Source organism: Biomphalaria glabrata, chromosome 2 (genome assembly GCF_947242115.1).
Source record: "Biomphalaria glabrata chromosome 2, xgBioGlab47.1, whole genome shotgun sequence".
In the NCBI taxonomy this organism is placed as follows: Eukaryota; Metazoa; Mollusca; class Gastropoda; family Planorbidae; genus Biomphalaria; species Biomphalaria glabrata.
In genome coordinates this window covers 49,460,325-49,485,505 of record NC_074712.1, presented here as the reverse complement: position 1 = coordinate 49,485,505, position 25,181 = coordinate 49,460,325, and the positions used below count along the sequence as shown (strand labels likewise).

Sequence of the window (25,181 nt, the reverse complement as noted above, 5' to 3'; positions counted from 1 at the left end):
GCAGTAAGGCGAATCAAAGGGAAAGAATCAAATGCAATAGGGCATTTGAAAAACCAAGGACGAACTGTCACGTCCCCCAGAGAAATAGCTGACTGCCTTGCATCCTCAATAGCAGAAAAATCATCCACTGCACACTACACGCCAGAGTTCCAAAAAGTCAAAACCAGGGAGGAAAGACACCCCATTGATTTCAGGTCAGAGAACAATGAAGACTACAACAAACCGTTCTCGCTTGAGGAACTGAGGGAATCGCTGGACAAGTCACATGACACAGCGCCTGGAGAAGACGAAATCCATTACCAGTTCCTCAAGCACCTTCCCGAACCCTCATTGGCAGTCCTACTAGGGGTCTATAACTGTGTGTGGCAAACAGGCGCTTTCCCAAACAGCTGGAGGAAAGCCCAGCTAACTATCGACCAATAGCACTAACAAGCTGCATCTGCAAAACCATGGAAAGAATGATTAACAGTAGGCTGGTCTGGTACCTGGAAAGGAATAAAGTGATCTCAAACTACCAGTGCGGATTCCGGCAGGGGCGGACAACAACTGACCACCTGGTAAGGCTGGAAGCTTATATTAGAAATGCATTACTCAGAAGAGAACATCTAGTAGCTGTATTCTTCGATATAGAAAAGGCCTATGACACAACCTGGAAACATGGCATTCTACGTGACCTGGCGCTTATGGGGCTTAAGGGACACCTCCCCCGTTTTGTGGAGGAATTCCTGAAAGATCGAAAATTTCAGGTCCGAGTGGGCAACTCCGCTTCTGACACTCATGACCAGGAAATGGGTGTACCCCAGGGCAGCATTCTGTCAGTCACCCTGTTCAACATTAAAATAAATAGCATCATAAATGCGCTGTCCCCTGGCATAGAGTGCTCTTTGTATGTCGATGACTTTGTCATTCTTACTTATGGGAAAAACATGAACACCTTAGAAAGGAAATTACAGTTATGTTTAAACAAAATTCAGGGTTGGGCAAACTATAATGGTTTCAAATTCTCAGACTCCAAAACAGTTAGTATGCATTTTTGTAATCTAAGGGGACTCCACCCAGACCCTGAACTATTTATACACAAAAAGAAGATCCCTGTCGTGAAAACTACAAAATTTTTAGGCCTCACCTTAGATTCCAAATTTAATTTTCTCCCCCACATTAAGGAACTTAGGAAGAAATGCCAAAAGTCATTAAACATACTAAGAGTACTCAGCCATACGGACTGGGGAGCTGACAGAGATACCTTGCTGCTGCTCTATCGGAGTCTAATTCGATCCAAGCTAGACTACGGATCCATAATATATGGAGCAGCAAGGAAGTCGTACCTAAAAATACTGGAACCAATACAAAATGCTGCCCTGCGTCTCTGTCTTGGCGCGTTTCGTACATCACCTATCCCAAGTCTCCATGTGGAGGCTGGAGAACTCCCCATGGATATAAGAATGAAAAAGCTTGCAATGCAGTATATAGTCAAGCTAAAATCCAACCCCACGAACCCTGCTTTTGACTCCATATTTAACCCCACAGAGGTAGAATTATACAATCGAAGGCCTAACGTCATACAGCCGTTGGGCCTTCGAATGAGAGAACCCATCCAAAATTTAACCCCACCCATTGACCAAATCTCTAAAATAGAAACCCCTCAGAATCCTCCTTGGCTAATGAATAAACCCAGATTAAATTTATCCCTCCTTAATTTCAAAAAAGAAAATACAGACCCAAGCATACTACAAGTCCACTTTAGGGAACTGCATGAGAGCTACGGAGATTGTGGCACCATCTACACAGACGGATCCAAAATGGAGGGAAAGGTCGCGTGTGCCTGCTCCTTTCGGAACAAAACAATCTCCCGTAGACTCCCCGATGGCTGCTCCATCTTTACGGCCGAATTGCACGCAATATTGCTTGCACTTATGGCCGTAAAAGCATCAGAAAGGAGTAAATTTATAATCTGCTCCGACTCCAAATCTGCATTGCAAGCTTTGGGGCGGATGAAGACTGACATCCCATTGGTACATAAGAGCCTGAAGCTGTTGGACCTAATAACAGCCGACCGTAGGGATGTCACCTTCATCTGGGTCCCCTCCCATGTTGGCATTGAGGGAAACGAAGCCGCAGACAGAGAAGCAAAGAGAGCCCTAAATCATGCGGTGTCAGGAACCCAAATTCCCTACTCGGACCTGAGACAAAGTATTGCCTCTGCCACCTATCGAGAGTGGCAGAACCGATGGGAGGCTGAGACTCACAGTAAACTCAGGCAGATTGTGGCGGATGTCAGGTGGCGGCCCACATCTAAGGGTCTGACAAGGCGTGGTAGCACAACCATGTCCAGACTTAGGATTGGCCACACCTACATCACGCACTCTTTTGTACTGAAGAGAGAGGAGCCCCCACCTTGCGAGTACTGTGACTCTCGCCTCACCGTGGAACATATCCTCGTTGATTGCCCCAAATACCAGGATGTCAGGGCGAAATATTTTAGAGCCACTAATCTAAAAACACTATTTAATAATGTCGACCCTGGGAAGGTACTGGGCTTTATTCGGGAAGTGGGGCTATCTACGAAGATCTGATTTCTGAATTTGTGAACATGCACTATTTACATTAGATTTTTACCAAATATTTAAATTTTTACTACCTTTACTATTTTAACTGTGAATAGACCTTGATTTTAATTATATGACTGTATAGAATCTGGCCCTTGTTGTTTAGAGAGAGAGTAGTCCTTAAGGGACTGTAGGCACGACATGGCCTAAATTGTGCCGATGTGCCTCAAATCAACAAATCAACAAATCATTCGTTTGTTACGATGTATATTTAATTCGAGTGTTAATCTCGGGACCAAAAGTATAGATAGAATTAGACACGAAATACAAGTGAAGGGGTTACTGGAGTCGATTTTGGGTAAAAAGATCGATTTTTCAATTTTGGTGTAATTAAATAGCTGGACATGTATTTTATAAACTGGCACAAAAATTTTTCTAAAAAATAGCATTTTTTATTGAAAAAAAACATTTTAATGATGCATGGTGAACACTATTTTCCACATTTTTCTTAATACAAATTCACTGTTTTTGAGTGAATGCATTTTCTTGTGACCCCCCCTGTAACATATTTCTAAAATCTCTAGAACTAATAAAGAAAAATGTGTCAAATTTGGTACACATATTCAGAGATAAATAATACAGAGAATCAGCTAGTTTTAATGACTTTAACTGAAGAAGTTTTTAATATATGATCTTTTGGGGAAAAAAAATGTGGATGCATTTTACAGGAAAAAAAATTACCCTTTTTTAAAAAATCATAAAATGCACAATACTAAGGGAAAATTTATAAAATCTAGCCAGCTCCTTCCAGCCACCTTTATACTTTAAGGTGTAAGTATTTTTAGCTTTGAAATTGATCTATTTTGAAAAATTTTAGAATTTTCCTATATGAACTAATTTTGTTTATTTTCAAGATGGCCGCCATTACCATGGCAACCCGCAAACATTAGACAACATTCAATATATATATTTTTTTATTGACTTGTCATATGATATAATATAACAAAAGTTATTAAGTTAAAGCAAAAATTTAAAAAAAATTCGCACTCGTGACAATAAAGAGGCAGAAAGTAGAGGACTCAACGACAATGTTCCTTGTGAATTAACGCAAAAGGTTTATTAAAGCGTTTTGAAGTTATTTGAAGAATGTCTGAAAAGCCCCCGAGCAGCTGTGCGAGGGAATAGTTGCAGTTGGGACACCACAACATTTACGTTGTTCATGAGTCCACAGCTCATCCCATTCAGAACATCGACCTTCACTTAATCAATAGGAGACCGTTATTATCATAAACAGATTCTCTTAGACAGTGATGCCAAAACCAATACCCGGGGGCCACATCCGGCCAGTGTTGCGTCACTTACAACTTTGGTCCATAGTGCATACTAAAGCCCCCCCCCCAGCTAAATTGTATTTGACTGGAACATACTTTGGGACCGTTGTGGTCCATACACGAGGGACAAAAATTAATTTGGACCCCAGGCCCATGCCGATAAAGATACAGAACCATCGCTGTGGGAGAAAAAATGAGAATCTTTGTCCAATTGTTTTGTCATCATTTATGTTTCCGTAATTCTGTAGATTCTGTATGGACAATGTATAAAACAAGCGTCTTTTTAAACTTTGTTTTAAAAATGGTTAATGCGTGGTGCATATATTATACACATATCATTTTTAAATACGTTTTCGGAATTCGGATGACCATATGTAGTTGCTGCAGTTGTCAACAGAGAAGACTTCGTGCCCTTGGTTCCTTTTATTCATCAAGAAATTATTCATATTGTTTTTGAAGTAATTAGCATGGAACCTGGTGAAACTAGAAATTAAATAAAGATAGAAAACCATTATTTTTTTGTCGTCCACCTTATTTAAAAATAATTCCTGAAGAGTGCCAATTTGTGCACCCCTCCCCCTCCCACCTTATCTTTTTAATGGACCTTGTCTATTCAAGAAATTGAATGTAGGGGGTACATACGAATGTGCTAGTTGGCCACCCGTTTCAGTTGGCATCAGTAACACGTCTTGAGAGTTTCGTCAGCTCTTTTGTTCTCCTATCAATATTAAATGACAGTAAGTGTAGTTGGTTATTTCCCTGTAACAAATGTGATCTTTGTGTGATGGTGGTGGTTGAATATTTAATGTCTCTAGACTGACACAGACCTGTGATTTAGTAGTCTAAATATCTCTTTGGCGTTTCAGAAACTGGCGCTATGAACAAGAGATTGCCGGACTACTCTGGAAGATTGACATGTCTGCCATCCAGTGTAGTGATGCTTCCGGTGGTCGCTGGGACAGGAAGCTACTCTCTGAGGACAACGATAACTCGGCCAACTGCGTGAGTGAACTCGTTCTAGTGGTCAGACAGGTTTATAGTAGTCTATGGTGGCTATTAGTGTGGCACATGACTGATAATTGACTTTGTGATTAATCTCCTTAAAATTTCTCATCTAACATGATCTAATAAAGCTTTATCAAATGTCCGAGCTCTGTGGCTGAGTCATAGAGCTTGGTGGCTGAGTGATAGAGCTTGGTGGCTGAGTGATAGAGCTTGGTGACTGAGTGATAGAGCTTGGTGACTGAGTGATAGAGCGCTTGGCTTCCGAAACGAAGAGTCTTGGGTTCGAATGTCGGTGAAGAATGGAATTTTGAATTTCGGGGTTCTTAGGGTGCCCCTGACAACAGCCAACTCTAATAGGTACTTGACACTAGGTGAGAAAATTCAAGACAGTTAATTGTTGTTCTGGCTCCATGACACTCTAGTAGTCAACCGTAGGCTAAATAAACAGATGACCTTTACATCATTTGCTTGGTCAGAACGGGGTACCTAAAATGCCCGAGAAGGGTTAAGGAGGCGAGGTAAAATTGTCCAATAAATATAGTTCATAGTTTGTTACTGCTATGGCTGTCTTTAATGAGGACACACGTCAATGTCAAATATATGAAGTAGAATGTAAGGAGTATGTATACATGTCCCGCATAGAAATCAAAACCGTATGACCAATCTTGATAAAACTTGCATTAATATTCCTTAGGCCATGGCGGAGACAAAAAGTACCTAATTCTAGCTCTATTAAAGACGAAGCGTTTAACAAATCGGGTAAACCCGTTTTCACCTTATTTTATATTTGATATGAAAATGTCTGAACGGGTAAACACACTCTACTTTTATTTTCGTGGCTAAATAAGAAAATGTGAAAGGAATATGCTCCATGTTTGACAGATATAATTTTAGTAGATCAGTAATACCAAGGCCCGCAGGCCACGGTTCATATTCGGCTAGTATCACGATATTCGATATTTGTGAATTTATACTGATTCGAATGTGAAAAGAAAGCCAGAGACTCAATGATCACATGACTCGGGGATCACATGACTGAAAGTCCAATTATTATGATTTTTGCGGAAGTCAACAAGACGTTGTATTGTCTTGCTCACTAAAGAATTCAACACGTTACACACTGAAGATGATAAATGTAGGATAAAGATCAACTGTTAAAGCCATGGTGGAGGGTAACAGATTAGGTCGGCAGGTGACAGATTGCAGGTAGCTGATGACAGGTAGCAGGTGAGATGCTGCTGGTGGTGGGTAGCTGTAAAATGCTTATTTGTTATTTTACCTATAAATATATTGCTTTGCATAACGCAACTTTCTGGCTTATAGCATGCCCAAAGGGCCATTGTCCAATCTCTTTTCGTGGATCAGTTGGCTAGAGGGCATCTGGGAGGCTTCCGTGCTGCATTTAGGCACTCAGTAAACAAAACTTTACTGTACTCAGGATTTGAACTCTAGCCACCTTGAGACGAAGTCAAGCGTTTGTTTTTTTTTTTTGTTTTTGCCACTCAGCAAGACATCCCTTAAAGTGGATAAAAAATCGTGCTCGCATGTGATTTAGGTATTGTTGTGATATGTGTATAGAGGGTTGTGATATATGTATAGTGACTAGTGTGGTAGTAAATCAATTTTTGATTCCTTATAGGTACCTCTTGGAAATATTTCGTTAACGAGTTCAATATCTAATCAGATTCTTGTCTAAAACTTTATTAACACGCTATAATTTTGGTTCATTTTGCCCTTTGCACTTCTAAAGCAATACACACAGATCATGTTGAAGGACTGACCTGCGGGGTTACACTAACTAGACTGGCCAATTTGGTAGTCATTTTTTTTCCGAAAAATATACAAAAACTCAAATTTCTAAGAAAATTGGAACGGGGAAGAATAAGTAGTTACAGCAATTTTCGAAATACATGTCCCCAGTCCATCCAGATTCCTGAAAACATGAAGAGTTGGCAAGCTAATAGAAGGAATTGGTAAAAAGCATAACCTAGAAAAAGGCTGAACTCTTGCGGCTCTGTCACTGACTCAATACAAACATTTTGATTGATCTTTATTTTTGTCATTGAAAGTCCCTAAGTATAACAGTTTGAAAAGAAATTCTTATTTAACTAACTTTGGTCTCTATCTGGCCTGAAGTGACCCGGGACGGACGCATTTTGAATGTAAGCACTTAAGCTAACAGACCATCGATAATTTTTTTCCTATAACTAGCAATGTCAAAGTGCTTGGTGACCTCGACCTAGCCGTTCAAGAAGTCTGGTAGTTCCTCATTTATTAAGGCTGCTGTTGTGTGTATCACTGCTAGATGTATAGGACGACCACGCATTTAACTAGGAAGGCAGTAGGGGTGGGTGGGTTTGTGGAAGTAATTGATGTCTACTTCAAAGTATTTATAGATCTCTTAGCTACCATTACTGCCAAGTTTTCACACAGATAAATTGTAAGGGTCGCAGCGCTAAGGTCAGAGGTCATGCTGTACAGGGCGAAACATCACCTCAACCCTATGAGTCCAGAGTCATTATTGGAACCTTGACTTGCGTCACAATCAATTACAAGACTGCGACTGAAATCAGTTATAACTTATAAGACTGTGTCTGAATCATTAGAAGACTAAGACTGAACGACGCAAGTATTGCTAATGGTATTAAAATGGAAAAGAGAAAAAAAAAAGATGCTAACTAATATTTTTAAAAAATCCTAGAAAAACTAAATTAGTATGGTTATGACACAACAAGAAAAGAAACATTGTTCAAAATCAGCAAGTAGTCATTCCTCTTCGTGTTCATTTTTCTTTTCTCATTACCCCCCCCCCAACAGGTTGAGTAGCTGACTTGATGTAACACCGCTACACCCCCCGTCCAAACATACAAACACATGTGCACTGAGTTTACGTTTGTTTCATTTATTCAAAAATGAATTTAAAAAGTGAAAGAATAACAAACAATGTTTGTAAATAAAAGACCTTCAACAACAACAACAACAACAACAACTTGGTTGTAGACGTAAACGTCCATGTGTGACTTGTCCAGAGAGTTGAGCTGAGACGTAAGACTTGTGAGTTACAAAATGTCTCTATTCATCTGAAGTGGAAGTTCCTGGTACCTAAACTTCACTTTCGCTTTTAATTTTGTACAACACTTGTACACTCACTCTGTCTTTCTGGTAAAAAGTTTGTACACGTTATTTCTCTGACACCCAATCTCGGAACAAGCTGAAAATTTACACAATTATTTCTTTTACCTGAGAACACAGGAATCACTAAAAAAAAAAAAAAAGTTATTTAGCTATTGGTAGTTAATTATTGTGTTAGATATCTCCAACAAAGCCAAAGAATTTGTACTTGACTGAGGTGGAGGTATTAGCTGAATTAGTCCCAATTATAGGTCGCCTATTTAAAGTAAGTTTGAAATAAACAATAGATAACTAACTATAGGCTACAATCTTCAATTTTCATGCAAACCTCACTAGCAGAATAGTTAGAATGTCGGATTGAGGAGGCTTAAGCCATGAGTTTGAATTAAGGTCGTTCCCCCTTTGTATACCCCCCCCCCCCCATTTTCCCAACTGGCCCTGACAAGTGATTGGATCACAACGTAGTGAGATAGCTAAATGCATGGAAAAGGGCTAAACAAAAACAATTGGTCAAAATCTTTCTAATCGCACAGATTTATTGTTGTTGGTCTAGATCTGTTATAAATTTAAGTACATGACTCAAACAAATTGATACAACTACACTTCACATAAGCTTTTTTTTTTTGTTGTATTTTCTAAGTATTTTTTATGTTATTCTTGTTTTAAACTCAACTTGACTTTTGTTGTTAAGATTCTTTTAAACTAAACTTTTGTTAAGCAGTGGGGTCACGATGGGGTGCAATGTGTGCGGCCGCACCGGGTGACACCCTTTTGGGGTTAGACAGATAGGAAAAGATAATAATAATAAAATCTCTAGATATGTGCACAAATATGCCTAGACACATGTAGATGGTAGTATGAGTTTGAATGACACAGCACAACGTTATACTATTTCTATTTCAAAGTATAACAAAGGAAACCTGTTCAGGTGATGTTAAGTCTGTTTCTAATTTTAATTAAATTGCATAGTAAAATTTGAAATAACAATGGAATAAATTTCATAAACAAAGGGATTTTATAGTGGAATTGACACTCATTTTACATTTGAGTAATAATCAATAAACCTAGGTAATCAGCTAACTGCATTGCTTCACAAAAAATAAAAACATCGACAAGTTGACGTCACTGTTTTTAAGGTTCTTGAAAACTAAACTTATCTTTTTTTTTCTTTTTTTTTTGTAGAAATTTCTGCTACTCCTCGGCTGACCAATAGACTTACAAGAATAAGTCATTGACATCAAAAAGTGAATGCAGCGGGAAAATGTCTTACAATTGTCTCCATTGATCAATAAATTCTTTCCTAGCACCAACTTTTTTGTTGCTCGACATCCAATGAAAATAGATTCCTGGAGGAAATAATTCAGTGAAATACCTTCCAGCCGATACAAAAATAAAAACATTTCATAAACATTTCCAATTTCTATTTTGATTTGTCTTCTACGCCTTCATCAACCCACCCCTTCTGAACAAAAATCGAAATTATAATTGAATTTTTATTCTTATTTCCCTTTTAAATATTTTATTCATGATCTTGGTGTAGATCTAGTCTACAAAAAATCTTTAGCGTGAATCTCATCAGTCGTGAATAAATCATGAAGAAACATTACCTCTTTCTTGATGAAGTTTTCATGAACAAAACATTACCTCTTTCTTGAGGAAGTTTTCATGAACAAAACATTACCTCTTTCTTGAGGAAGTTTTCATGAACAAAAAAATATTCAAATTGACTTGGTCTCTGCTTCAAAACTTCATTTGTCGGAGACTTTGTTGAATTCATTGGTGTTTGTGTTACTTTGCTTCCGGCAATGTAAGAAATAACCCATAGAGTAATTAAATTATTTTAATAATTGGTTCTACCTGATAACGACACTTTAAAAAGTCTTTTAAGAGAAAATGCTACATACATATAAATATATCCCTTACTATTAGGGCTGGATTTAGATTTGGTAAGGTCTTAAACTATTTGAGATATGGGGCCCCTTATAATCAACACAAGGCAATGTATTCCTTTGCTTTTACTTTAAAACAATAGTTGCGTTAGCTTACCTTGCCTATAGGGCAACCCAGTACTGCTTACTAGAAGTTTCGAGGCTATAAATAGCCAAGGGAGTTACAAATAAAGAAGGGTCTAACATTATGTTTGTTTCCTGTCTATTGTAAAAGCAAGAAACTTTGACTTGTAAATATTCAGCAAGGCTGTATAAAACATTGATGCTTGATTCAAATCCTAAACGTAAATGCCTCACAATAAAGCAATAAAATAAAACATACATACAGTCATTACTATAATGTTTACGTGAACATTGAATTATTTTGTAGACTCAATCTTTTAATATCGCATTGCACACATCAGTATATTCATTATTACGTGGTGTCTTGTTAGTAAGCTGTATGCAATAGAAGTCAGGTATTTCAAGTCTTTCTAGAGATCTAGCTCGACTTAGAGCTGCATATGCTTGTCCACTCACCAACTGTGGTGCTCCCAAATCTATCAGCACAGAGCCCAGTGTACTGCCTTACATTTTGTGTACTGTGGATGTCCATGACAATACAACATTTTACTAGTTTACAACAAATCTCCTGGTCAAAGGGTCAACCGCTCGCAGTGAGCTGGCTGCTCTACTGATTACACAGGGAAATATAGTTCGTAGTAAAATGTTGTCAGGTCATGATTCAATAATTTCTAAAGCCTCGGTCAGACTGTCGGTATGTCAGACTGTTGGTATGTCAGACTGTCGGTATGTCAGACTGTCGGTATGTCAGTCGAGTATAGTGAAGAAGTACACAGATACAACAAGGATCTATCTACACTTTGTCTAATTATAACATGTATTTTTGTATTTAAACTTAGAGCTAAAGTAATTTCTAGAATAAACAAAAAAAAAAAAAAAACGCTGGCCTGAGTACTATTTTGTAAACAGACACAAGTCTATAGGGTCTAATTGAATGAGTATAGAGACAGTTTTGTTGAAACTATTCCTCCTCCCCAACCCTTCACATTTTTTCCTCGCGGAAAGAAATTGAAGAAAGTCAATCTGAGAATGGAACAAACATTCTAGAGTTTGGAAAAAAATATTGGACGGGAAAAAAATTTCGGATGCATTAAAACTAAAATAAAATTTTTTTTTTAGACTGTTGTCATTTTGAAAGCAACAAATTGATCTCCAAATCTAGTTAAGTTAGTAGCAAAATCAATTTGCAGATAAGTGTGTAGGGCTTGTTTATTTTCCCCATTGTGGTATTGTGGCTCTAGGAGTCTACCACGATGACGTTATGTGATCTGCATACATACAGTAATGTAGACTTACAAACAGCATAATGTGCAGAGCCTTCATGTTGATAGTGGTAGACACGTAGACACATCTATTTGACGTCTATGAGTTGACATTAGAAGCCATCATTTTATTGCGTCACATCCTTTCAAGTACTTATCACAAACATAAACAAAAAATAATGATGTAATCTAAACCTATTAACACATTATGGCTACCAACAAAGTTTTCCCTCCAACAGGTCCGGCAACTAAGTTGGTGTCAACTGTGACACAAAGCATTTCTTTGCATCACACCGCCAAGCTTGGGGGGGGGGGGGAGAGAATAGGACGCATGGGCAGCCCAACAATCCAAGCTTGGAGGAGAGAATAGGTCGCTTGGGCAGCCGAACAATCCAAGCTTGGGGGAGAGAATATGACGCATGGGCAGCCCAACAATTTAAGCTTGGGGGAGAGAATAGGAAGCATGGGCAGCCCAACAATCCAAGCTTGGGTCCTACGTGGCGCCCTGATGCTGCAGTAAACGAGCTCAAAAATTTTTAAATTCTGTCATGACTTAAAGAGAATCAATCAACATCAGTGATTCATCTGGGACTATCTATTATCTCTCCAGACAAAAGCATCCCTACGTAGATAGTGATAAAAGGATATATGTATCATACAATGTTATATTTTAAACTAGATCTATGCTTTATTAGATTAAAGCATCAAGACCATTGACCTGGTAAAATTAAGCGAACACATTAGTCCCTCTTTGAATAAGCCTGTGTACAAGAATACTTTGGGTAAGGTCAGATTCTTTTCTTTCTGTCAGGGCATCAGTATGGTGTCTATGGAGTCCAGGAACACATACGCTCAGGTCTACACCTATATAGGGAAGTACAAGGGACAAACAGTAGCATTGAAGACTTTTAAGAAGAGCAGTTCAGACATGACCAGGCAAGACAAGCGTGAAATGAAATTGGTAGGTTGGATGGAAGACTTGAACACTTCAACTCGACTCTCTCTTTTTCTTTCTTTCTCTCTCTCTTTCTTTATTTCTTTCTCTCTCTCTTTCTTTATCTTTGATCTCTTTATTTCTCTTTTTTCTCTCTCTCTTTCTTTTTTTCTCTCTTTCTTTCTCTCTTTCTCCCTTTCTTTCTCTCTATTTCTTTCCCCCTTTCTCTCACTCTTTCTCTCTCTTTCTTTCTTTTTCTCTTTTTCTACCTCTTTCTCTTTTTCTCTCTCTCTTTCTTTCTCTCTTTCTTTCTCTCTCTCTCTTTCTCCTTCTCTCTCTTTTTATTTCTTTCTGTATGAATGTTTATCTGTCTGATTGCTCACAGATGCGAGAACTGAGGCATACAAACATCAACTCATTTATCGGAGCTTGTCTGGAGTCATCAGTTCTGACTTTGGTCACCGCCTACTGTGTTAAAGGGAGCTTGCAGGTAAGAGTTAAACAACATACGGATATAATTTTGTTTACTTTGAACATAACCGCTCTACTGTGTCTCATGATGTGAGAAGGAAAATGTTAAAGTTGGAAGTCTTGTTATTGCTAAAATTGGATAGAGCGGCAGCTGATAATGCGAATGTCCTGGTTTCAATTCCCAGATCAGATTCTATTTTATTTTAACATTAGGAATAGTTTTTTTTTAATATATTGTTATGACTCTGCCATGCGCACCGCCATCTAAACTAGAAGGTGCGCACTGTGATAAACTAGACTGAGAAGGATGTCAACATTAGGAAGAGAGGAGAACGATTTCCACCCAAGTAGAGAGCCAATATGGAGAAACTGTGCCTAAGAAAGATGTTGTTTTGTGTACCTGTGATGTCGTGTAAATAAACATATATGTGCCTCGTTGAGTTGCCTCACTTAAGTTATTACAATATTAATTATTCGCGGTGGCTGAGTGGTAAAGCGCTTAGCTTCCAAACCGGGGTTTCTGGGTTTGAATCCTGGTGAAGACTTGGATTCTTAATTTTTAGATCCTTAGAGCTCCTCTGCGTGCACCCAGCTTTAAATTGGGTTCCTGACTTTATGGAAAAGTAAAAGAAAAATAGCTAAGTAATTTTAGTCCACAATTGGTCAAATGGACACATTGAACCAGGTGAATAAATCTCTGTTCATGATAGATAAACGGACTAACAGACGGACAGAAGTCTTATAACGTATTAGCAAGGACAGCAGGACTATAGAGTAGATATTCTGATAGACAAAAATACATGGCAAAGTGAAGTCTATTTGAGTCAATAAAAGTCCTATCTATCAACCCGTTCTGCCCGCGGTCTCATTCAACGTCAGTACATTACAGTTTGGGGGGGGGGATTCTTGGGTCAGAGCTTTAAAGAGGGACCTAGTAGATCTTTTGTCTGTATTCCCAGAGTGGTCAATCTGTTGCCAAATATCAACACTCTTGACACAATGACCAGATTGCAAAGTATTGACTACAGATATTTCTTGAATATTTCCTGACACACATTTCGACCGCACATTGTGCTTGTGACGTACTTCGCTCTACCTCGTTCTCATTTTTCTTCTCCCAATTCTCATTCTCTGATCAAATTAAAATTTTGCTCCATTATTTATGTTCGAAGATAATACATAAGACATTAAACAATTAGTTAGCCCATGGAGTGTAACTTGATTAATTTTTGTTTTATAAGAGAAAAAAAAGGAAGATAAACCACTGTTAACAGCTAGGGCAGTGATTATGCGGTGCTTACCATTATATAAGCTTTGTTTTTAAAGAATGAATTAATTTTTTTTTTTTGCTTTTTTAAAAATGTACTTTAGAAACAGTCCATTTAATATCTTTTGAACGTCTATCCCATAGTACACACTAAGACATGACTTATGTGTCATGCCTTGTAGGCGTTGTAGCACAATCGTCTAGAAACGAGCAAGAGGTCAACTTGACTTAACCACCTTTCTTCCTGAATTTAATTCTTTGTGAGCGTTTCAATTAGTGTGGGTGTGTGAAAGTGTGTGTGTATAGTGGGTGTTTGCACTTGACCCATCACCTAGATCTTGTAATTACAAATTGAAACTTAATAAATTAATTACTCTTGAAACTTTCTTTGCTTTCATTCTTCTCCAATTACTATTTGGCATTGGTGTGTTCTGCCCACAGGATGTCTTAGAGAACGATGATATTAGACTAGATTCAACATTTATAGCTTCACTTATCAAAGATCTTATACAGGTAAGTGCATTATGACCTGTGTTTGTTTAAAGTAAACATTATCATGATAGACAAAGAAATCATTAGAAAGTAAATAAATTATTTGTTATTAAAACTTATTTTTTTAAATTTTGATTCAATTTTTTTTTGTGTTTTTAAGTATGTCAATCATTTTGTTTTGTATTAGTGCACAGTGCGGTCTTGTCTTCTATTTTTTGTGGACATTTAAGCGTAGGGATTATCTGTGAGAAGATGTCCGCGTTGCCTTTGGGCGCTCAGCAAACAGAACTCAGGTCGAGTCCAATCCGCATTCTTTTATATCGGCTGTCAAACTAGAATCCAATTTTTTGGCAGCGTAGCGGTTTATGCCAGTCAATCAGATGAGAAAGTGCTGCTATGATTGTTGACCAGCTGTAAGGCTGTTATTGTTGACCAGCTGTAAGGCTGTTATTGTTGACCAGCTGTAAGGCTGTTATTGTTGACCAGCTGTTAGGCTGTTCTTGTTGACCAGCTGTAAGGTTGTTCTTGTTGTCTAGCTGTAAGGCTGTTCTTGTTGACCAGCTGTAAGGCTGTTTTTGTTGACCAGCTGTAAGGTTGTTCTTGTCGAACAACTGTAAGGCTGTTCTTGTCGACCAACTGTAAGGCTGTTCTTGTTGACCAGCTGTAAGGCTGTTATTGTTGACCAGCTGTAAGGCTGTTATTGTTGACCAGCTGTAAGGCTGTTATTGCATATAAACACTTTAGAGTCCACTAACTATAAAATGCTGCATCTCAATAGTCCTTGATAACCAGTCAAACTCCTTACCTTCAAGAGTAACTCAGATATTGGTTTCGGTGAAACTGCTATCAGTAAAAAGGAGAAGGGGTTAAGACGAGTAACTGTCGCGTAAACCAGTAAGATTCTGGTAGGATGGGCTCGTTAGCCTTGGGAGGCTACCACCTTGGGAGGCTACCACCTTGGGAGGCTACCACCTTGGGAAGCTACCACCTTGGAGAAGGAAAAACTCTAAATTGACTTACAGCTATAACCAATTTGAAACTGTCAGCTAGAGTTGACTTATAGGCTCTTGAAAAATCTAGATCAGCAAAAAGCGAACAAAAAGCTCGATATCATCGGCCTGGTTGAACCGTGTGTTCTGTATGGCACATTGTCTTACGAGTGTCTATGCTGACGCTGTCATTTCCAGTGACACGGTCATTCCGGACTTGCGGCATAGAGACGCGGCCGAAGACCGTGTTCACCGGAAACCACTGCCATTTTCCTCTTCTATTCAAGGCTGACCGTGCGGGACACGCCATTTATGAAACGGCCCCTTAATGAACGGCGCCTGGATTGTTGACAAGGTTGTGGGAGCTCTTTTACAACCCCAAACAGGATTGAGTGATTGTGAAAGCGCGTGACCCAGAATGACCATTAGAGAGAATCTTTAATATAGTTGAAATCATTTTGTCACGCTTCGATTTCGACTTATTTTTTAAACCATACCTATTCATCACCAGCCCCCCCCCCCCCACCTTTTTTTTTTCCCCAAATAATTTTTCTTTGAAAAATAAAGAAAAATATCACTCGAGAGTAGTCCCAAATCTGATGGGTTTGCACTTATGATGATCACGCTAAATATTGATCTAAATTCTTCCGTCAATTTGACGAATGTCCACTGCCAATATCTTGTTTTTGTGAGTTGTTTATATCTAGATCTCGATCGATGCCACACACCCATGTACACGCACTGACCCTCATTGACGTCGGACTTGGCTACAGATTGTATAAATTGGCCTGCCAGTAACGAGGCGTCGCGTGCTACGCCTTCGGGTTTTATGGTGGCGCTTTGCGCTCCTGACCACTGCCCTGCTGGTCAACGCTGTCTGTCACGCTAGTCGCGAAGTGGAGCTATGGGAATAGAGTGAGATCTTGTCTGGGTTCCAGCCGCCTAACTGTGTGGGAGAATCGAAATAGAGTGTGATATTGTCTGGGTTCTAGCCGCTAGAACTGTGTGGGAGAAACGAAATAGAGTGTGATATTGTCTTGGTTCTAGCCGCTAGAACTGTGTGGGAGAATCGGAATAGGTTTAGATCAAGTCTGGGTTCTAGCCGCTAGAACTGTGTGGGAGAAACGAAATAGAGTGTGATATTTTCTGGGTTCTAGCCGCTAGAACTGTGTGGGAGAATTGGAATAGGTTTAGATCAAGTCTGGGTTCTAGCCGCTAGAACTATGTGGGAGAATCGGAATAGGTTTAGATCAAGTCTGGGTTCTAGCCGCTAGATGTGTGGGAGAATCGGAATAGGTTAGATCAAGTCTGGGTTCTAGCCTCTAGATGTGTGGGAAAGTCGGAATAGGTTTTGATCAAGTCTGGGTTCTAGCCGCTAGAACTATGTGGGAGAATTGGAATAGGTTTAGATCAAGTCTGGGTTCCAGCCGCTAGAACTATATGGGAGAATTGGAATAGGTTTAGATCAAGTCTGGGTTCCAGCCGCTAGAACTATGTGGGAGAATCGGAATAGGTTTAGATCTTGTCTGGGTTCTAGACGCTAGAACTGTGATAGAATCGTGCTTTAGATACCTTGTATCGCCATTGGGGGCTTGGTGCTGAGTGGTAAAGCGCTTGACTCCCAAACCGAAACATCTCTGGTTCGAATTAATGTGAAGACCGAAGTTTTGAATTTCGGGATTCTTAGAAACGACCCTGACTCCGCCGAATGGGTAAAGTTGACCTTATATGCGTTATAGATTGCAAGGTCCAAAAGAGGAACTTTTGTATAGTGTGTCGCCATAATTTGACCGTGATTTCATGATGTCATGCTGTAAAATGTGGTGAAAGAAACTATATTTATATATCTATATTTAGCTAGACACAATTTTATAATACATTTTTATACTGGCTGTCTCCACTAGCATTGAAAACAAAAAGCTCTTATAGAAATAGATACTAGTAAATCAATTTGTTAACTATGACTAATGTTTGATAACATCCTTTATATATATGACTGGGTTTTACTGGGTACACCCCTTCACTACTTCTACTATAGTCTCGTTCTAAAGTGTATGTAAATTGTATTGTTGTATTTCTAATGAAATGTTGTGACTTTAAATGACCAGTAGAGTGTCTTAAAATATTAACTTCTCCAGGGTATGCTGTATATACATAACAGTGATCTCATATTTCACGGGAACCTCAAGAGCTCTAACTGTGTGGTGACCAGTAGATGGACCTTACAAGTGACGGACTTTGGCCTGTTGAATGTCAGAAACTCCAGTCGTAATGTTGAGGACCACTATGCTTATTACAGACGTGAGTAGACACTGGACATTAAACTCTTGATAGAAAGTACTAGTAGCCTAAATCAAGTACCAACCTCCATACTATTAATGAGTTATAACTGCCCAAACGGCCATGTAAAGACATGATGAACGCAGAATGATTTAGGCTAAATAATATTAAAATTTTGAAAAGGTAACATTCACTGATTCAATTTAGCACTTTAGAGCTATTTCTGAATAGCACTCTTCAGCTATGAAGAAACACTTTAGGAATAGCACTCTAGAGCACTCACTATTTCTGAATAGCGCTCTAGAGCTATTTATACACACTATTTCTGAATAGCACTCTATAGCTATTTAAACCACTATTTCTGTATAAAACTTTCTAGTTTTAAAACTAACATGAATCAGTGTTTCATTAGGACAGGACAAATAATAATCCCCACTCATTCTTTCCGACAGACATGCTGTGGAGTGCCCCAGAGATATTACGCAGTGAGGGCAAACTACAAGGCAATCAGTCATGTGACGTTTACGCTTTTGCCATTATTTTGTATGAGACGTATGGCCGAGCTGGACCCTACGGGCATATTGACATGGACCCTGAAGGTTGGTGCACATTTATTGATATTGTTGGATTCTTATAGTAGTGTTACGGAGTGTATGGGAGTGTTTCTAATGTAGCCATGAATAAAAATGGGCAGATGGTTTAGTTGTGTAGGCGGTATTCACGGCTTATGAGCGTTATAAAAGGGGTGACTACACACCACAATATTAGTAAACCAGTGGAGAGAGAGGAACGTATTTAAATGCGCTTGTTCCTACATATTGCCTCCAATTTGTCTAAATCAGCTGGGCTCTCCACTGATAGAATTCACATTAAAAGGATAAGTACTTGCCCTCCGTGGAGGAGATTGCCAGCAACACTAATTAACCTGTCCTTTATAGGGCAGGAGGGAGCCACCAAGAGGCGATTAACACCTCCAAAACTTGGCATCAGCTACACTAAAGTCCTACCCATCAGATGCCATTTTCTGCTGTACCGATGGGTTGGTATTGAGGGATCCCGATAGATCTAGGTATGGGGCCCTTATAGTCTACCCAGACCGGCCAGAATCAGATTAGCTCTCTGGTCCATGCGGCTTCACTGCATGCTCCATGGACGCTGTTAGAGCCCGAATGACCCAAAATGAAACCAGCGCAACTACTGTAGTGCTAGTCCCTGACTCTCGCTCCTGTCTCCTAGCTATGGATGGCGGTGGGGGAGGGGCGTCTGTAATAGAAGAGGCAGTCGGCGCCGCAGATAACATCCGCCGAGCCATTGGAGCTGTCGTTTTCATGCACAACAGCAAAAAAACTGTCATTCAATGGATACCAGCTCACATACAACTAGCAGGAAATGAGAAGGCTGACACACTCGCCAAGAGTGGGAGAACAAACTCACAAGTAAACTCTGCTCTCTATCCAGAAGAAATGAAGAAATTAATTGTAGATAAAATAAATGAGAAATGGACGAGCTCCCATCCAAATCACAAGAAAGATGATGCTTACTATAAGCTATCCCGACAAGACCAACGTCTAATCTTTCGACTCAGGACCGGACACAACAGAATGCGACAACACATGTTCCGGAAGCTCAAAATTGGAACCAGTGAAATCTGCCCATGTGGAGTATCACCAGAAAATGCCGACCACGTCCTCCAAAACTGCTCTCTCTACCAAGAGGCCCGTATAAGACATTGGCCCCAAATCACCCCAATAGAAAGAAAACTATATGGAGAGCTCCCTGATTTGGAAACCACTGCGCAGTTCATCTCATGTATTGGTCTAGTCATATGAACACTCCAACATAACAATGAGAACGATGAAGAAGAAGAAGAAGATGCAGTGGGCGCCCTCACATTGCGGCGTGAAGGGCAACGAAACCGCAGATACCCTTGCAAGAGAGGGAGCTTTGGCCGCCACTCCCCTCGAAGCACCAAGTAACGGCAGAAATCCGAGCACTCATTTATGAGAAGTGGTTAAAGTCCTGGGAGGAATCCGACAGAGCACGAAGTATCTGGCAGCATATGCGTCACCCAGATCGCGATTATCCGTGGTGGCGGTTAAGTAGGTCAAAACAAGTAATCATTGCACAGTGTAGGACGGAACATTGACCTGTTGGGGCATACTTTGCCGGTTCCGCCCGAATTACGACTCCCGATGCGTCACTGTGGAGAGAGCGTCGAAACAGTGTCGCATATAATGTACGAGTGTCCCCAGCTCCGAGAGCTAAGGGGGGACGTGTCTGAGCAGTTACTCGACATGTATGGTAGCTACGAGGCATTACGCCGTTCCCAGTTTCTTGCCAGAGCACTACGGGAGGATTAAGTCCTTCCTGCTCTGAATTATGAATAAGAGTTCATCTCAGGTTGTGTAGGCTGAATAGATTCTGATGAAACCACGAGGAAGTCTGTCGTATTTTAAGTTAAAGATAAGAGTGTGAGATTGAATAAGAGAGAACGAGAATTAGACGTGTCACACTAAGACATGTATTTTTTTAGAGCATTCATATGTTCTTGTAAAATATAACACCTAAAGGATTTAAATTTTTTATATGGTTTTAAATTAGTAGACATGATAAAATTGTTTTTCTAAATTAAAATACATTTTCTTCAGAGATAACTTACACACAGAAAAACTAGTGAAAATGTCTCATTGCAAAAAACAGTGTTTTTTTTTTTAAATATTGAATAGTAAAATGTTGTTTTATTCTAATCAACGAATTGTGTGTGTGTGTGTGTGTGTGTGTGTGTGTGTGTGTGTGAGAGAGAGAGAGAGAGAGAGAGAGAGAGAGAGAGAGTTAGTGCTTATTGTTTTAATAACTATATGAAATTCAGATTACCAAAAATAAAAATTAAGTACAAATAACTTCTCAAAGATTTTTATTTGTCTCCTAAAAATCCAACAATAATAATGGTTCTTTTGTATGCTGTATTCGTGCCCACTTTGGGGTGAAGGTTTAATGGAGTGGCAGGAGCTACTTTCTTGAACTTATTTTTGCATTTATGTGATGGATTTAGCTTCGCCACATCATGGACACCTATAGGCCCCTACTTGAATGGCCTGGTTGTGCGCTTGACTGTCGTTTGGTCATCTTGATGGTCTCGGGTTCATACCCTGCCCGCTGCCATTCAGCGACAGGTTTGGACTAGGAAGTCTACAGATTATCTTCAACTCTGAAGGAACATCCGAAACATGTCAAACGTTTTCCAAACATCAACTAAACATATGGATTGGAAGCTGTACTTCCTACGCCACATGGTACACACCCGTATGTTTTACAAGTTAGACTTTGTAGCCACATTATAGACCCCTATATGTTTTACAAGTGAGACTTTGTAGTCACATTATAGACCCCTATATGTTTTACTAGTGAGACTTTGTAGCCACATTATAGACCCCTATATGTTTTACAAGTGAGACTTTGTAGCCACATTAGAGACCCCTATATGTTTTACAAGTTAGACTTTGTAGCCACATTATAGACTCCTATATGGCTTACAAGTGAGACTTTGTAGTCACATTATAGACCCCTATATGTTTTACAAGTGAGACTTTGTAGCCACATTAGAGACCCCTATATGTTTTACAAGTGAGACTTTGTAGCCACATTAGAGACCCCTATATGTTTTACAAGTGAGACTTTGTAGCCACATTATAGACCCCTATATGTTTTACAAGTGAGACTTTGTAGCCACATTAGAGACCCCTATATGTTTTACAAGTAAGACTTTGTAGCCACATTATAGACCCCTATATGTTTTACAAGTGAGACTTTGTAGCCACATTAGAGACCCCTATATGTTTTACAAGTTAGACTTTGTAGATACATTATAGACCCCTATATGGCTTACAAGTGAGACTTTGTAGCCACATTATAGACCCCTATATGTTTTACAAGTGAGACTTTGTAGCCACATTAGAGACCCCTATATGTTTTACAAGTTAGACTTTGTAGCCACATTATAGACCCCTATATGGCTTACAAGTGAGACTTTGTAGCCACATTATAGACCCCTATATGTTTTACAAGTGAGACTTTGTAGCCACATTAGAGACCCCTATATGTTTTACAAGTGAGACTTTGTAGCCACATTAGAGACCCCTATATGTTTTACAAGTGAGACTTTGTAGCCACATTAGAGACCCCTATATGTTTTACAAGTTAGACTTTGTAGCCACATTAGAGACCCCTATATGTTTTACAAGTGAGACTTTGTAGCCACATTATAGACCCCTATATGTTTTACAAGTGAGACTTTGTAGCCACATTAGAGACCCCTATATGTTTTACAAGTGAGACTTTGTAGCCACATTATAGACCCCTATATGTTTTCCTATAATTGCGGATCCTTATCGGTATCAACTGTCTAGCCCGTGGCGTTACTTGGTTAAAAGCACGCGAAGTTAAAACAGGACTGTCACCGTTTGGGGCAAACTGGTCATCTAATTTGTCCACTGTCTCAGATTCTAGAGCGACCCCTAGCGTGACGAGACAACATGAGAGCTAGTCTCTGTGAGTGGAGAGTATTTAAAAAAATAAAAGGGACTAGAAAATAAATAACATGGGACGTGAGACACACAGATGAGGTGGGGAGAGGGGGCGTTCCTTACATGAGTTGATTTACAATAGTAGAGAGGAATTCTAAACAACTTGTTGCAACAGTCTATTTAAATTTATTTATTGGTCTGGCCAGGATATCTTTAACTTTCTGTTTCTAGATCTTATGTAGATTTCATTGAAAGTCTTATTGTGGTGTGTTATAGATTTCAGTAACAACTCGTCATAAGTTCAATGTCGATAAAGGCCTGTTTGGTATACAATATAAATCTAGATGTTACTGGCTATTTGCTATCGTGTTAGAAAACAAAGTTTAAAACCCTGAGCAAAGTGCAGTTAATAAGAGGTCTACCGTCTATCTAAACAACAGTTTGTAAAAAGTCTATTCGAACAACTTTTAGTAAGATAAAGAAATTAATGCAGTCTCCTTCTTTTTATAAATTATGTCTGTGTAACATTAAACATATCATTTGTAATTTCAAAATTATTAAATTGTCAAGTTTTTGTTCACTTTAGGTACACTTTAGGCTAAAACTCGTAAGATTAAGATATATTCCATTGTAAGTCATACAAAAACAATACTTAATAATAGAAAAAAACATCTACCAAAATTTCATTGAAATTGGCAAATAAAATGGAAATAGAAAGAAAACTTATACAAACAAAATCAGTTTTGAAATGTATCGCTTTTTTTTTTTGGCAACACTAGGTAGACAAGACTAGGTAGACAAGACCAGGTACACAACACTAGGTAGACAACACTAGGTAGACAACACTAGGTAGACAAGATTATATATTTGTTTATGCGAGTGGTTTATGAAATATTAAGTTACAAGCTTAGGAAATACTAATTTAGGCACTACTTGTTTAGGCAACACCTTTTTAGGCAAAACTTGTTCACGAACTACATATTTGTTCTTGATCCAATTTCTGTTCCTTTCCATGTCTAAAAGACACTTAAGACAAGCCAGAGACACTTGACATTTGTTAAGCCGTGAGTGGGTCAAATAGCTCATCAAATATTCAGTCACGTGGGCAGGAATGAAGGTTGATACAAAAACAAAAGACAAGGAACAGGATACTGTAATATCTGAGAGTCTTGATGACACAGAACTATTTGGTTTCTTGATGAAAACGTTCACATCTCCTGGCTCGTAGTAAGATAAAATGACATCGAGGTGCTGTAGATCTAAAGCGGCTGTTGTGAAATTATCTTTTATAAAATGCTCTCTTTGCTACGAAGCTTACATCAACTCTGTCTGTCTGTCTGTCTGTCTGTCTGGTAAAACGTTTGAACACTTCATGTCTCCAACACCCATTCTCGGATCAAGTTGAAACTTTGCAGTTATTCATCGGCGTAGACAAGACATGAATTAATTAAATACATTTACGGCTTAGTGGATAAGATTCTGGTTTTTAATTGTTTTGCTTGATACCATGAAGGGAAATAATTAACCCTTCACTAATCACAGATATGGCTAAATATTTCGGGTTTCGCACCGTTAAATAATTGTAAACGTTATTTCTCCCACGCCCAAGAACAATATTACACACAATGATCGGTTTTCCTGCCAGTCATTTTGTTCCATTAAAATATATATCAATGAAAAACTGAGAAAAACTCAAACAAACTATATTTATCAAGCGCTTAGTCAGCGAGAGGGGTAGAAGAGGATTTCTCAGGAACTATCAGCTGTGGGAGCTAATAGCTCTCCACAATGCCTTCTCGCTTACTAGGGAGGGTATCTACTGTCATTCCGCTAATTCCAGATAGATCCTATTCTATGGTACAAAACACTGAACATAAATAAAAATGAACGAAGTTGCTGTAACGAACATTCATGGATTGTATCTATCTAATAAAAAGTAGGCCTATATATACAAGAAACGCAAAAGGAACTAGATCACCCCACCCCCACCCCCATCCCCCCCCCAAAAAAAAAAAATGCTATGGCATGACTCTAATATTCAGTTTATGAATGCATTTCTTTCACCATGTACATCAACAGATATTGTCCATCGGGTGATGAGCACAAAATTGTGCAAACCTTTCAGGCCGAATGTCTCTATCCTGGAATGTGATGACTACATTATAGACCTGATCACTTCCTGCTGGACCGAAGACCCGCTATTAAGGCCAGATTTCAGAACTATCTGGAACCGCCTTAAGCCCCTCAGAGCCGGAATGTGAGTTTGTCAACAATGTTAATCTGTGTTTGTCGTTACTTGAAGTGTCTCTGGATGGAAATATTTTATAAGCCAAATTGAAATATTTTATAAGCCAAATTGAAATATTTTATAAGCCAGACTGAAAAATATGAAAAGAATGAAATGTATTGTGTTAGTAATTGAATACATTCATTGTCAATATTCCAATGCTATACCGGTGGTATAGTGTGGCAGGGTTTTTGTTCCATCTTTTGGAAGTTTTAGTTTCATAAATCGTTCTTTTCTGAGGCTATATTATTAGAATCACTTTTATCTTTGACTTAGTCTAGGATTCAATTTTTTGGCTATAAACTTGAAAGGCTCTAACTCTTCTTCTGCGCATTAGACAAAGAGATAAAGGGAGAGAGAGAGAGAGAGAGAAGCCGCGAGGCAGAATGAGAGAAAGAGAGTTAGTAAATAGGAAATAAAATTACTTAAAAATGTTGAAAGTGTTTAGCCAAGACCAATCGTCATAAAAGGCCTGAACACTGGTCTGCAACGTCACAACCCGTGGGCAGCGGAGACCAATATCTCGTTGCCACGTCGCAGGTCTATACAACGTGGCAACGAACTATTGGTCTCCATTGCTCACAGATTGCAATGTCGCAGGTCAGTGTGGAGGCCTTCTATGATTAATGGTCTAGGTTAAGCTCAATGCA

The 25,181-nt window shown here is 39.0% G+C and overlaps 1 protein-coding gene across 2 annotated transcripts in view; it reads left to right on the top strand.

Moving 5' to 3' along the window:
* The window catches only part of LOC106077443 (receptor-type guanylate cyclase Gyc76C-like), a 166,757-nt gene that overhangs the window by 126,737 nt on the left and 14,839 nt on the right, over positions 1 to 25,181 (top strand). For both annotated transcript variants that reach the window (XM_056021085.1, XM_056021086.1), the window contains 7 exons: positions 4,744 to 4,879; positions 12,100 to 12,249; positions 12,608 to 12,712; positions 14,402 to 14,473; positions 17,580 to 17,742; positions 18,174 to 18,320; positions 24,324 to 24,501. In XM_056021085.1, the coding sequence (XP_055877060.1) occupies positions 4,744 to 4,879; positions 12,100 to 12,249; positions 12,608 to 12,712; positions 14,402 to 14,473; positions 17,580 to 17,742; positions 18,174 to 18,320; positions 24,324 to 24,501 (951 nt within the window). The remainder of the gene's footprint in view (positions 1 to 4,743; positions 4,880 to 12,099; positions 12,250 to 12,607; positions 12,713 to 14,401; positions 14,474 to 17,579; positions 17,743 to 18,173; positions 18,321 to 24,323; positions 24,502 to 25,181) is intronic.